The sequence below is a fragment of the Xenopus laevis genome, chromosome 2S (assembly GCF_017654675.1).
Source record: "Xenopus laevis strain J_2021 chromosome 2S, Xenopus_laevis_v10.1, whole genome shotgun sequence".
Lineage (NCBI taxonomy): Eukaryota > Metazoa > Chordata > Amphibia > Anura > Pipidae > Xenopus > Xenopus laevis.
In genome coordinates, this window is record NC_054374.1 from 67,913,267 (window position 1) to 67,925,914 (window position 12,648).

Here is a 12,648-nt window from a genome sequence, read left to right on the forward strand (position 1 = left end):
TGTAAGCTTTGTTTACATCAAGGACAAGGTTCTGATTTATTGTTACTTGCCACAATATCACAGGGCTATTGCGCTGACTTTATTGAGGTAATTACACTGCACACGTACACCGGGGCCTTGTAACTTTAATGCTCTTGTCAACAGGTTAGCAATCTATATGTGGCCAATATCTGCAGAGGAATGTCAGCCAATGAGGATTTACTGATTTGTACATTTGTACAAATATGGAGTTTTTAAACTAATTTTAAATGGGGTGTTCATCATCCAAACACTTTTTTTGCAGTTCAGAGGGTCTTAGATAGTACAGCAGAAATAAAGACTCTTTTTCAAATGCTTTTGTTCTGTTTTTATACAATTGAAATGTAAAGCTTAATGATCTTACAATTTGCTACTTTAGTCTCAGCAGTATCTGTGGAATATTAGCAACTATTATATCAATTTTAACTTAAAATAATTTAAACTCATTGATTCTGATCAGGTGGGTTAAATATAAGAAATGTTTCAACTAACGCATCATTTTGAACAGTTTACAGAGTCTGTGATCCCCCTCCCAGAGCTACTCTAGGGACTAATGAAACAGAAAACAATGAAAAGGAAATAAGGCTTGTAAGGTAAACAACCCCTTTACGACCCCCCCCAACATTGTTAAATTGTCTAACAAATGTAAACGCATGGGAGCTTGACAGACCTGTTGTGTCTCCCCCCTCATCCTCTTTTGAGCTGCTCCAATCCTACAACAGAAATAAAGGAACACAATATATAATTTTATATATATATATATATATATATATATATATATATATATATATATATATATATATTTATATATATATAATGAAGCAATAGAATTCTTAATGAATCAGATAAAATTGAGCATAGGACTGGCCAGATATGGGATGACTTTGACGTAGTTGGCCAGCTTAAATATATTGCAATATATGGACAAACAATCCCTGTTTTGTTTAAAGGGTAAGGCATTTTTCAGTAGCAGTATGCACAAATGTCGCTGTCTTAAATATATTGATAATGGGTTGAGTGCAGAGGACTCTTGTATTTGACTATATGTATTTTGTGGTCACAGCCTCATTGCACCCCGCCTAATGGTTTTAAAAAATAGTGGTGAGCACAACTTTCCCTTGTTTGTTATAGTTATACAGGAGCAGTGACCAGCTCCATGTTGTAGCTCCCACCCTTCCCAGCTATAGTCAGGTGATCCCACTGGTGTCTAATAAAAGGGCAGCCAAGTATGGGGGTTTACTTTGAAAGCAGCAAGTAAGTTGCAGGTAAAACCTAGTCCCTTTGTAAAATGTATAATGAAGCAATAGAATTCTTAATGAATCAGATAAAATTGAGCATAGGACTGGCCAGATATGGGATGACTTTGACGTAGTTGGCCAGCTTAAATATATTGCAATATATGGACAAACAATCCCTGTTTTGTTTAAAGGGTAAGGCATTTTTCAGTAGCAGTATGCAGGGCCGCCATTAGAAATCACGGGGCCCCGTACAACAAAATTTTTGGGGCCCCCTGGGCCCCGCCCACACTGACGACCAAGCTCCGCCCCATATCCCGCCCACATCGCAGTTAAAAGACCACACAGACATCAGCGCTAAAAAGTAACCCCCCCCCCCACACAAGTTGTAAAAAGCTATTGATGGTCAGGGCCCCCTTATAAAAAAAATTGGGGGCCCCAAAAAAAAAAAAATTAAAATTTTTTTTTTTTAAAAAACATTGGTGGCAGGGGCCCCCTGTTAAAAAAAACTTGGGGCCCCAACAAAAAAAAATGTAAAAAAAACTAAAAAATAAACAAACATTGGTGGCAGGGGCCCCCTTCTAAGTTAAAAACAAATTGGGGCCCCAAAAAAAAATTTGAAAAAAAATTAATTTTTTTTTGAAAAAAAAAAAAACATTGGCGGCAGGGGCCCCCTTATAAGTTAAAAACAAATTGGGGCCCCAAAAAAAAATTTGAAAAAAAATTAATTTTTTTTTGAAAAAAAAAAAAAACATTGGCGGCAGGGGCCCCCTTATAAGTTAAAAACAAATTGGGGCCCCAAAAAAAAATTTTTTTGAAAAAAAAAAAATGGTGGCAGGGGCCCCCTTACAAGTTAAAAACAAATTGGGGCCCCAAAAAAAATTTAAAAAAAAAATAATTTTTTTTTGAAAAAAAAAAAAACTGGTGGCAGGGGCCCCCTTACAAGTTAAAAAAATTTGGGGCCACCAAAAAGAAAATTAATTTTTTTTTTAAAAAAAAACCCCAAAAAAAACAATGGTGGCAAGGGGCCCCTTACGAGTTAAAAAAAAAATTGGGGCCCCAAAAACAAAAGTTTTAAAAAAAAGATTGGTGGCAGGGGCCTATAGAATATTAAAATAATACATTGGTGGCCAGGGGATTAAAAAAAAAAAAAAACACAAACTGGTGTTCAGTAGAATTGAACTCATGGCTTCAGTACTTCAACTTCGCCTCCTTTCGTGACTTCGGGTCTTTTCACCGCTTCAGGACTTCGGCTTCGGCTGTTTTCGTGACTTCGGGTCTTTGCGCTGCTTCAGGACTTCGGCTTCGGCTGTTTTCGTGACTTCGGGTCTTTTCGGCTCTTCGTGACTTCGGGACTTCGGCTTTTTCCGTGACTTCGGGTCTTTTCGTCGCATCGGCTTCGGCTTTTCGGCACTTCCGCATTCGGCACTGAAGAGGCAAGACGTACGGCTCGGGCGCTCGTAAGGGGGGCCCGGATCTTCAAAAAAATGCAGCGCTGCCGGGCCCCCCTTCATGCCCGGGCCCGGTACGCTTGTCCCCCCTGTCCCCCCCTGATGGCGGCCCTGGCAGTATGCACAAATGTCGCTGTCTTAAATATATTGATAATGGGTTGAGTGCAGAGGACTCTTGTATTTGACTATACATATATATATATATATATATATATATATATAATATCAATAATCACAAACCACACTCCAAGGACTTCAAATAAACACAAAAAAAAAGTTTATTTCAACGTTTCAGCTCCTCTACTCGAGCCGTCTTCAGGAAGACGGCTAGAGTAGAGGAGCTGAAACGTTGAAATAAACTTTTTTTTGTGTTTATTTGAAGTTCTTGGAGTGCGGTTTGTGATTATTGATATTGTGTGAAATTATATAACCTGCACCTAGGCATTGATGTTTTTGTGGTTTGAGTGCACTCATTTTGGAGAAACTATATATATATCTCAAGATAAAGACCATTCTAAGGTTTCTTTAAGGTGAAATATATTTTCCCATAAGGAACCCTTGAAAAGATGAGGAAATTAATAGAAATCCGAATGTCAAAAAGGATTTAAAAATGCTTAGAAGTTTTCTAAAAGAAAAATATTTTGTACAAGTATTGGATTTATCATCTGCACAACATTATTATTACCCCATAATCATCCACTACCCCTGGATAGAACCTGAACACCAAACAGTCGGGAAGAATTCTCATTATTTATCCACCTGATCTCATATGAAGGACACCTATTTGTTACTGGGGCAGGTCGGAGGTAAGGTGGGGTAAGGAAAAATGGTGTTGATCAGGAACAACTAGTTTTTTTAGGCCGGTGTGCCATGATTTGTTGCTTAAGGACGTTTACCTGTGCATCACTGGAGAGCCGATCTGGAAGGGATTCCGTGGATAATCTGTAGCAAAGGACACTAATGAAGCAGTGGACATATAATATGAATACAGCATGAATTTAAAAAGATACTTGGTAAGAGATAGTGACAGTTAGTTTCTTTGCCACCTCTGACATCAATTGGTTGAAGTACAGCACTACAATTCTGAAACAATATTATTATATAGTTATACCAGGTATATCCTACGTCTTACTTTCTCACAGGTGCCAACGTTTCTGTTTCTTCTGGTCCGTCACTCTCTCCATTCTCATCTTGACCCCAGTTTACATCACATTCACCTGGAATGAGAATAATGTCATCTAGTTTCTACTCAATGTTTAATACTTTTATTATAGTATTATTTTCAAGATCTTTTGTAATGTAACACCCAGGAACATAAGGCTAAATGGAAGGTTCTAAGACCTACCTCTGACTTTTTTTTTCCTTCTAATTGATGCCTGCACAATGTCAATACCACCTGTCTGTCCCCAAGGACGTGTAGCCCTCACATCACAGAACCATTCCCCTGACAGACGTTTGAATGCTTTCTTGTCTGACAGAGTTGATCGCAGCTTGCTAAAGGAAGAGACAGAAGTAGAAACTGATTGAAATTTTGAGACTGAAAGGTGGACTTTGTCAGTCTAACTAGACTCTAGCATTTTAAAAAACTTTAAGCTTTTATTATGTTGCTTCAGCTATAAAATCCTTCATGCAGCACCAATTAAGTATAGTGATTGTTGTGCCAACCTATATGTCCCTAACATTTCTTCCATGGACCTTTAGCGCTATTTTCCCCTCTATTCTAGAGTGTTGCAAATGTGCATCAGATTCCCTGTACCCCGAAGAAGTGTACAGCATGTGTGCCCTATACTGGAACTGAAAGAGGATAATTGCACAAAAGGATTACTGATGCAGTTTTCTTTTCAGCTACAACTTCAGTGGCATAGAGCTGCAGTACTATGAGCTATTACTAATTAGAGTGAACATATAGTTTTTTAGAAAAGCAATTTTTTGCTTGATGACAAATAATATATGTTGCATGGTTTCAATGTGGGTTAAAAAATCATATTAACTTTTGAAATGACAACTTTATTGACAAAGTTATTGTTCTCATAGATCCTTTATAGTCAGTTACAAATGAACAGAGTGTATGTAGTTTCATCTATCTGCTGATTGGTTGGCACAGCCTACAATGCAAAACACGTTAAGATCTGCACAGCTTCAGAAAAAAGGAGTGGAAAGTATGGGTGATACTAGTATTGGGTTCCAATCAGTCCCTCATATAGGGGGACAGACTCAGTTTCAGGACCTTCATCCCTGGGGTAAAATCTCCCTAATAATTACTGCTCTCAACCTGAACCTTACATTATCTGATGTGCCTTCATTATTTAGCAAACTGGAAAATGAGGTTCAATGCTGATAAATACAAGGTTATGCACTTTGGCAGTAACTTGCAGTGTGTTATGGGTTTCCTTATCTGTGAAGGATCTAGGAGATTTTGTAGATAACAAGTTGTCTAATTCCAGGCAGTGTCATTCTGTGGTCACTAAACAAATAAAGTTCTGTCTTGCATAAAAAGGAATGAAAACATAACTTTGCCTCTTTATAAGTCCCTGGTGAGGCCTCAGCTGGAGTATGCAGTGCAGTTTTGGACTCCAGTCCTTAAGAGAGATATAAATGAGCTGGAGAGAGTGCAGAGGCATGCAACTAAACTGGTTAGAGGGATGGAAGACTTAAATTACGAGAGTAGACTGTCACGGTTAGTGTTGTTTTTTCTGGATAAAGGATGCTTGAGAGGGGACATGATTACACTTTACAAGTACATTAAAGGACATTGGGGATATCCATCAGGATATCAGGGGACCTTTTTACCCATAAAGAGGATCACTGCACCAGAGACCAAGCATTATATCCAAGGCTATTGTGATACTAAAATCTACAGTTAGTATAGAGAAGAGTATATATAGTTTATACGTGTGCATGGAGGGGTCAGTGTGTGTGTATGGATGCTGGGTTTCATTTGGAGGGGTTGGACTTGATGGACTTTGGTGTTTTTTCAACCAAATTTAACTAGGTAACTATATACCCATGCTGACCTGACTATCTCTGACGTCATCAGAGGGGGCGGTGCAGGTACAAATAAGCAGATGGCAGGCAGCCAGTAGAGCATTTTGTAGTGCAGTAATGTTGCTAAAAATATGCGGAGCTTGCCCAAACCCTGGTAAACCCATGTGTTCTGCGTGTTTTAGGCTGACCTCAAATCACTAGTCCTCACATTGAGTCCCGCTTGAAGCTATTGCCCCAAGAATATCCCTATTTGTTTACTCAACCACCCCACTATTATTCTGTATGAGAGTTGTTATTGGGTTGACAACAACAGAACTGTGATAGTAGCAATGCCAGCAACCACAAAGTAGAACATGCTAACATATGTATTTTATGTTTTTTACTAAAGGAACAATAACACCAAAAAATAAAAGTTTTTTAAAGGAATGGCAATATTGTTGCCTTACATTGTTAAAATGGGTGTGTTTTGCTGCAGAAGCGCTACTATAGTATGAACAATGCAGTATGAACAAGCTGCTGTGTAGCCATGGGGCAGCCATTGAAGCACAGGATGGACAGTAGGTAACAGAAACGTTATGAAGAATGCTGTTGTGTACGACAGAGCTTATCTGTTGTCTGCTTTCAATCCTGTGCCTTTTCTCCTTTTTCAGTTTTGAATTGCTGCCCCCATGGCTACACATGGCAAACACACCAGTTTTACACCATCAAAACATTGTCTTTGCATGCTTTTTAAAAGTTTGCCATAAAATTATTTGGCTGATGCTGTTACTTTATCTATCTGATCCCCATACTCCTTTATGAAGTGGCAGACATATTTGTGCAGCAGTAGTCTGTTAGCATTAGAAACTCTAACTGACAGGCTGAGAAGGGACAGTCAGGTTGGCAAAACAGTCAGGTTTATGAACTTCAAGTAACAATAGCAGACCTATCAGTGAAAAATGATCAGCATGACCTATAGGTAGCCTTTAATGTATGTTAATATTTTAAGGAGTGGTTTTTGAGTGTCAGTATCACTTTAATGCATGGTATTTGCTCAATTGTTTGTAAAACATGAGCGTATTACAACAATTTAATGAAAGAATGGGATGTTATGTGTCTTACTTTATGCGCTGATCTTCTTTGGCCTTCAGCTCTGTGTCTCGCTCTAGCACCTGTACTATCATTAGTTGCTCTTCTCCAGTTAAGAAACTGAGGTCTAGAAGCTCTCCACTCTCCCCCGGATCCATTGTCTCCCCACGTGGGATCATTACAGCTTTGATTGAAGGAAGGTCACATGCTTCTCATGCTTATAGTGCACAAGTCCTATTCCACCTCTGAGTCAGGCAGAGATATTCTCTAGGCACCTGCAAAGAGATAAACATACTTATAGTACACCTTCTTGTATCTGTCAACACATACAAAACACAGACATGGTATAATAATAGCTTACACACAAATAATACTAATACCAAAATTATATTCAGAAGATGAATAGAAATGTAAAGGAATGAAAATACTTAAAAGATAATATTAAAAGACACACATAATAGCACCCGCTCTAACTCCACAAAGAACAATAATAAACATATACAATTTCGGTGCATTTCTGCAGCCTGCTCTATGTGTTTATGCAGGATGTGGTTTACAACAGATAGCATAGTATTAGAGGTAGGAAATGATGAGTAATAGGTTTCTAGTAATAAATGGGTTAGCCATAAAACAGCCCTCGGAAACGCTAGCAAAGAGGGCACATGGCGTTGGGAAAAACCAGTACATCCATGCAGTGTCTGACTGGGACACCAGGGGCCGACCCAAAAACCCTTGACTAGGGGCCTACCAATTAATCTTAGACCAGGGGCCCACTCTCAGTACTATTATTCTTCCTGTCCTCACTCAACCTCTATTCTCCTAGTCTCTTTTCTTTACATACTATACTACTATAACCTATTATTCCATCGATTTAGCCACTTTGTTCTCATTAAAATAGGGAATGGCCATGAAATAGGCCAAATGTTTAGCAGCATTTGGGCCACTGACACCTTAGCCCACCGGGACTTTTCCTGGTATCGCAGTGGGCCAGTCTGACACTGATCACATTTGAAGATTTAATACACCCCACCCCAAAAACAAAACACTGATTTCAGCCAAAAATCACTTACGGTATGTACCTAGAAATTATGTCTGCCCAGCACAGGCTTATATTAATTTCACTGGGGAGCACTGTGTGCACTTTATTTTTTTTGAAAAATGTATGTAGCTCAATATAAGGTTTTCATTTATATACAAGAAAATGAAACCGCAGTTGTTCTACTGTGCCATTTTTGGAGTTTTTATATGTAAGCTACCTAATCAGAACAACTGGAGCAAATCTGCCTGGAGGAAAAGGCCATACACAGGTAATAAATACTTACTTAGCTTATCTGTTATTTCTGTATAAGGTTAAATTGTGAGGACTAAATATTACATTAAAAAGAAGTTTCAATATTTTGAAACAAAAAATCACATAGAGAATTTTAATGTAGTATTTGTCATTCAGTAAATACATAAAATGTTGATTTTTGTTCAATTACCTCACTAGAAATTAATGGCCCATAACAATATCATTTTATTGCTGCCTAAACATCTGGAGTAAGACTGTTTTATATACATATATTGAAACTCTATAATAATGCTCCACTGGGCCCATTATTATATCTGGGCTCACAGCAGTCTCAAGGTCTCCTTCTTTTATACACCTCAGTTTCTCATTAATCGTTTTACTTTCACAAAAGGACAGCTGAGATTCAGACAGCATATTTGCTGTTTCTGTGCCACACACAGTTTGAATGTCAGCATGACCCAGTAAATAGATCTTCTTAGATCGTATTTAGTCAATGATAGGTACACAGTCAGGGCTGCTGCCATCAGTGGGGTATAGGGGGGCTGTTTTTCCAGGCCTGGTCAAATTTTGATCAGGGGTGAGGGTCACTAGCACTAGGGGATGTTATGGAAGTTTCATAGAAACTATAACCTCCATAATAACTTACAGTGCAATGACAACAGTGCAGGTTGACATGGGTAGGAAGAGTTTAAACTTGCACTGACCAACAAAGAATTGACTGATTCATTAGCACATTAATTAATTCATGTGTCCCAATAGACCTGCTAATTCTTGGTTCCTGGCCTAGTTCCTGGGCTCCAAGCTGTTTCAGGGTATGTATCAAGCTTACCGGAGTCTGGAACCAATTAGCTGATGGAAGGCCGCTCTTACAGTACCCCACGAGGTGTATCCTCAATATGCACAGAGGAGAAACCTGAAGGAGAAGGTATGAGAGCCGAAATAATGATGACAAATGCAGGACGACTCTCTCACCGTAGAGAAGAAGTAGAATGGTCAGGCAGGCCGAGTCAGGGATGGTGGAGATCAGCGTAGTCAGGGACAGGCAAGGTCAAAACCAGAATGTAGCAGAGTTCCAGGCGTCACAGCAGGAGGGAGGTTCAATAGACGTGGTCAGGGAAGTTCCGGAGTCAAACACAATCAGGATTTCCAAAAAGTTTTAAGTATTAGCCAAGACGATGTCTGAGCAAGGTCCTGACCTTGAAGGTAGGTTTAAATAGGCCTCAGCATCCAATGGCGACACGTCACGAAGCCTGCGTCACGCCGCTTGCGTCAGCGTCATGTCGCCGGCGTCGAATGCGGACGCGATGCGGCACACTGTTGAGTCACGCCGTTACGTCGAATCTGGAGGCGCTGCGTCACGACGTGGGTTCTGCCGTCTGCACCGAAGAGTAGCGCCAGAACCCTTGGGATCCTGACATTGCCCCCCCTTTAGGCGCGGCCTCTGGACGCGACCATGAGCAGTTTTACCAGAATTCCGTGACTGAAAAATCCTCACAAGTATGAACTTTAGCCGCTGGTTCCCACGAATTTTCTTCGGGACCAAATCCTTTCCATTTGATCAGATACTGTAGCTTGCCCCCTCTGTGCCTTGACTCCACGATGGACTCTACTTCGAACTCCACATGGTCCTCCACAAGAACTGGGTCTGGAGTAGAATTTCCACGACCAGGAAATTGGTTTGAAACCATCGGTTTCAACAAAGCGGAATGGAACACTGGGTGTATACGGACTCAGGCAACCGCAACTTATAGGCCACTGGGTTAATTTGCTGAATTATCTCAAAGGGCCCCACAAAACGTTGCGCTAATTTTTGTGAAGGACAGTTCAGTCTCAGATTCTAAGTCGACAGCCACACCTTGTCTCCGACACCAAACTCCGGATACGGATTCCTCTTTTTGTCAGCAAAATACTTGATATTAGCTTGCGCTTTTAACAGATTCTGACGTTAGATCTCCACATTTGATTCTAACAAGGTAAGTCTTTCTTGTGCAGCAGGTACAGATTCCTCCTTCAACAACCCAGGAATCATGGAAGGGTGATAGCCAAAATTAGCATAGAAGGAGTTTGTTTAGTAGATGAGTGCATAGAATTATTATAAGCAAACTCCGCCATAGGTAAGAGCTCAAACCAGTTGAAGAACAAGAAAAACACCTCAAATACTGCTCCAGTGTCTGGCTGGTTCTTTCAGTCTGACCATTTGTCTGTGGATGATATCCAGATGAAAGAGATAACTTAATTTGTAACCCTCTACACAGGGCCCTCCAAAATTTTGAGGTGAACTGGACACCCCGGTCAGACACTATATCCTTTGGTAGTCCGTGTAGACGCACCACTTCTTTAATAAAAGTAGTCGCTGTCTCCGCTGCAGTTGGAACTCCAGGTAGAGCAACAAAATGAGCCCACTTGGTCAAGCGATCCAAGACCACAAATATAACTGAACAACCTTTGGAAGGTGGAAGATCAGTAATGAAGTCCATAGAAATGGAAGCCCATGGACGACTTGGAATAGGTAATGGTTGAAGCAGTCCAATTGGTCTCAAGGTAGAGGTCTTACAACGGGCGCAAGTGTGACAAGATTGAACAAATCTAGAACAGTCGCTACCCAATTTTGGCCACCAAAAATGTCGTCGTGCAAGATCTAAAGTTTTACGTAACCCAAAATGTCCAGCCGAAGGGAAATCATGAATAGCTTTTAAAGCCTCAGTCCTTAAAGGTGCAGGAATGAATAATCTCTCCCCAAAGAAATAAAGACTTTCTTGAAAATGTAAGGAAACATTTACTGGAGGGAGATCAACTTTAGATCTTTCTTGAATCCTATGCAAAAGTGAGAATTGTAATAGTAAAAAGCTGTTAGCTGGAAGAATAGTTTCAGGAGACTTGACCGAAGGACCCTCTTGAGAAAACATGCGAGACAATGCGTCAGCCTTATTGTTCCGTGAGCCAGGACGGAAAGTAATATGAAGTTGAAACCGTGAAAAGAAAAGGGCCCATCTTGCTTGTCTAGGTCTCAACCTCTTGGCAGTTCGTAAATACTCAAGGTTCTTATGATCTGTGTACACCAAGATAGGATGAAGTGTGCCTTCCAAAAAATGTCTCCACTCTTACAAAGCTAATTTGATAGCTAACAGCTCTCTATCTCCCACATCATAATTGCACTCTGAACTAGATAGCTTCTTTGAGAAAAAAGCAACTGGATGAAGAAGGTTTTGGGCCCCCGATCGTTGGGATAACACTGCTCCCACAGCCACTTCTGAAGCATCAACTTCCAGCACAAATGGTTGAGAGGGATCAGGATGCGCCAAAATAGGAGTCGTCGTAAAACTCTTCTTTAACGTGTCAAATGCCTCCTGGGCTTGAAAAGACCACTCGAATCTAGAACACTTCTTTGTTAAATCAGGGATTGGTTGAATAATCTTTGAAAAGTTCTTAATAAATTTGAGATAAAAGTTCCACAAAAACCCCACAAATCTTTGTACAGCTTTACGATTTGTGGGAATAGGCCAAGCCAGAACAGCAGACATTTTCTTGGGATCCATGATGATTCCATTAACAAAAATGATGAATCCAAGGAATTCAATTGTGTCTTTTTCAAATTCACATTTCTCGGCTTTAGCCACCAAATTATGAAGGCGTAAGCGGCGGAACACTTCTCGTATGTGACATCGGTGCTCTTCTAACGATGAGGAAAACACCAAGATATCATCGAGATAAGCCACCACATATATGTCTAGGATATCCCTGAAAATATCGTTGATGAACTGTAGAAAAGTTGCCGGCGCATTGCAGAGACCTAACGGCATCACAAGGTATTCAAAATGTACGTATGTGGTTCGAAACGCCGTCTTCCACTCATCCCCCTTCCTAATTCGTATAAGATTATAAGCTCCATTAGCGGTTTTTGATGGTCACTTTATTGAGCTCCCTATAGTCTATGCAAGGCCCTAGGGAATGATCTTTCTTCTCCACAAAAAAAATTCCTGCTCCAGCAGGTGATGTGGATGGTCTGATAAAACCTTTCCTCAAATTCTCATTAATATATTCAAGAAGTACTCCAAGCTCTCTTTCCAAAAGAGAAAAGATGCGCCCAAACGGTATAGGAGAACCGGGCAGCAGATCGATTGGACAGTCATACGCCCTATGAGGTGGAAGGATGTCCGCACCTTTCTCATTGAAGATATCCAAAAATTCATGGTAAACAGAAGGCACTGTTGCAAAGAGTTCTTGTTCCACCGCAGTACATGCCACAGTTCTGGGACGAGCCTGAGAACGAAAACAATTCTGAAGACAATATGGAGAGGAAAAGGTTACAGTCCCTAATGTCCAATCACCGGATTGTGTGCTTTTAACCAAGTTAATCCAATAATAATTGGAAACAAAGGAGAAGAAACCACATCAAAACGAATAAACTCATAATGTTCATCATTTATTGAAGAAAATAAAGGTGAAGTCTCCAAAGTAACGGGACCAGAACTAAGTGGAGAGCCATCGGCCATTTTAATAAGGATTGTTTGAGACTTAGTTAGTAACGGCACTTCATGGGTCCTCTCGAAGGTTGCATCCATGAAACAACTGCTAGCACACGAATCAAGGATTGCGGCTA

At 40.2% G+C, this 12,648-nt stretch overlaps 1 protein-coding gene across 2 annotated transcripts in view; it reads right to left on the bottom strand.

Moving 5' to 3' along the window:
• The window catches only part of sytl1.S (synaptotagmin like 1 S homeolog), a 46,842-nt gene that overhangs the window by 29,308 nt on the left and 4,886 nt on the right, over positions 1-12,648 (bottom strand). The window contains exons 2-6 of one of the 2 annotated variants that reach the window (XM_018248315.2): positions 6,791-7,032; positions 4,050-4,198; positions 3,837-3,921; positions 3,601-3,646; positions 689-731 (exon numbers count right to left, since the gene is read on the bottom strand). In XM_018248315.2, the coding sequence (XP_018103804.1) occupies positions 689-731; positions 3,601-3,646; positions 3,837-3,921; positions 4,050-4,198; positions 6,791-6,936 (469 nt within the window). In that variant the 5' untranslated portion in view covers positions 6,937-7,032. 2 annotated transcript variants of the gene reach the window in all.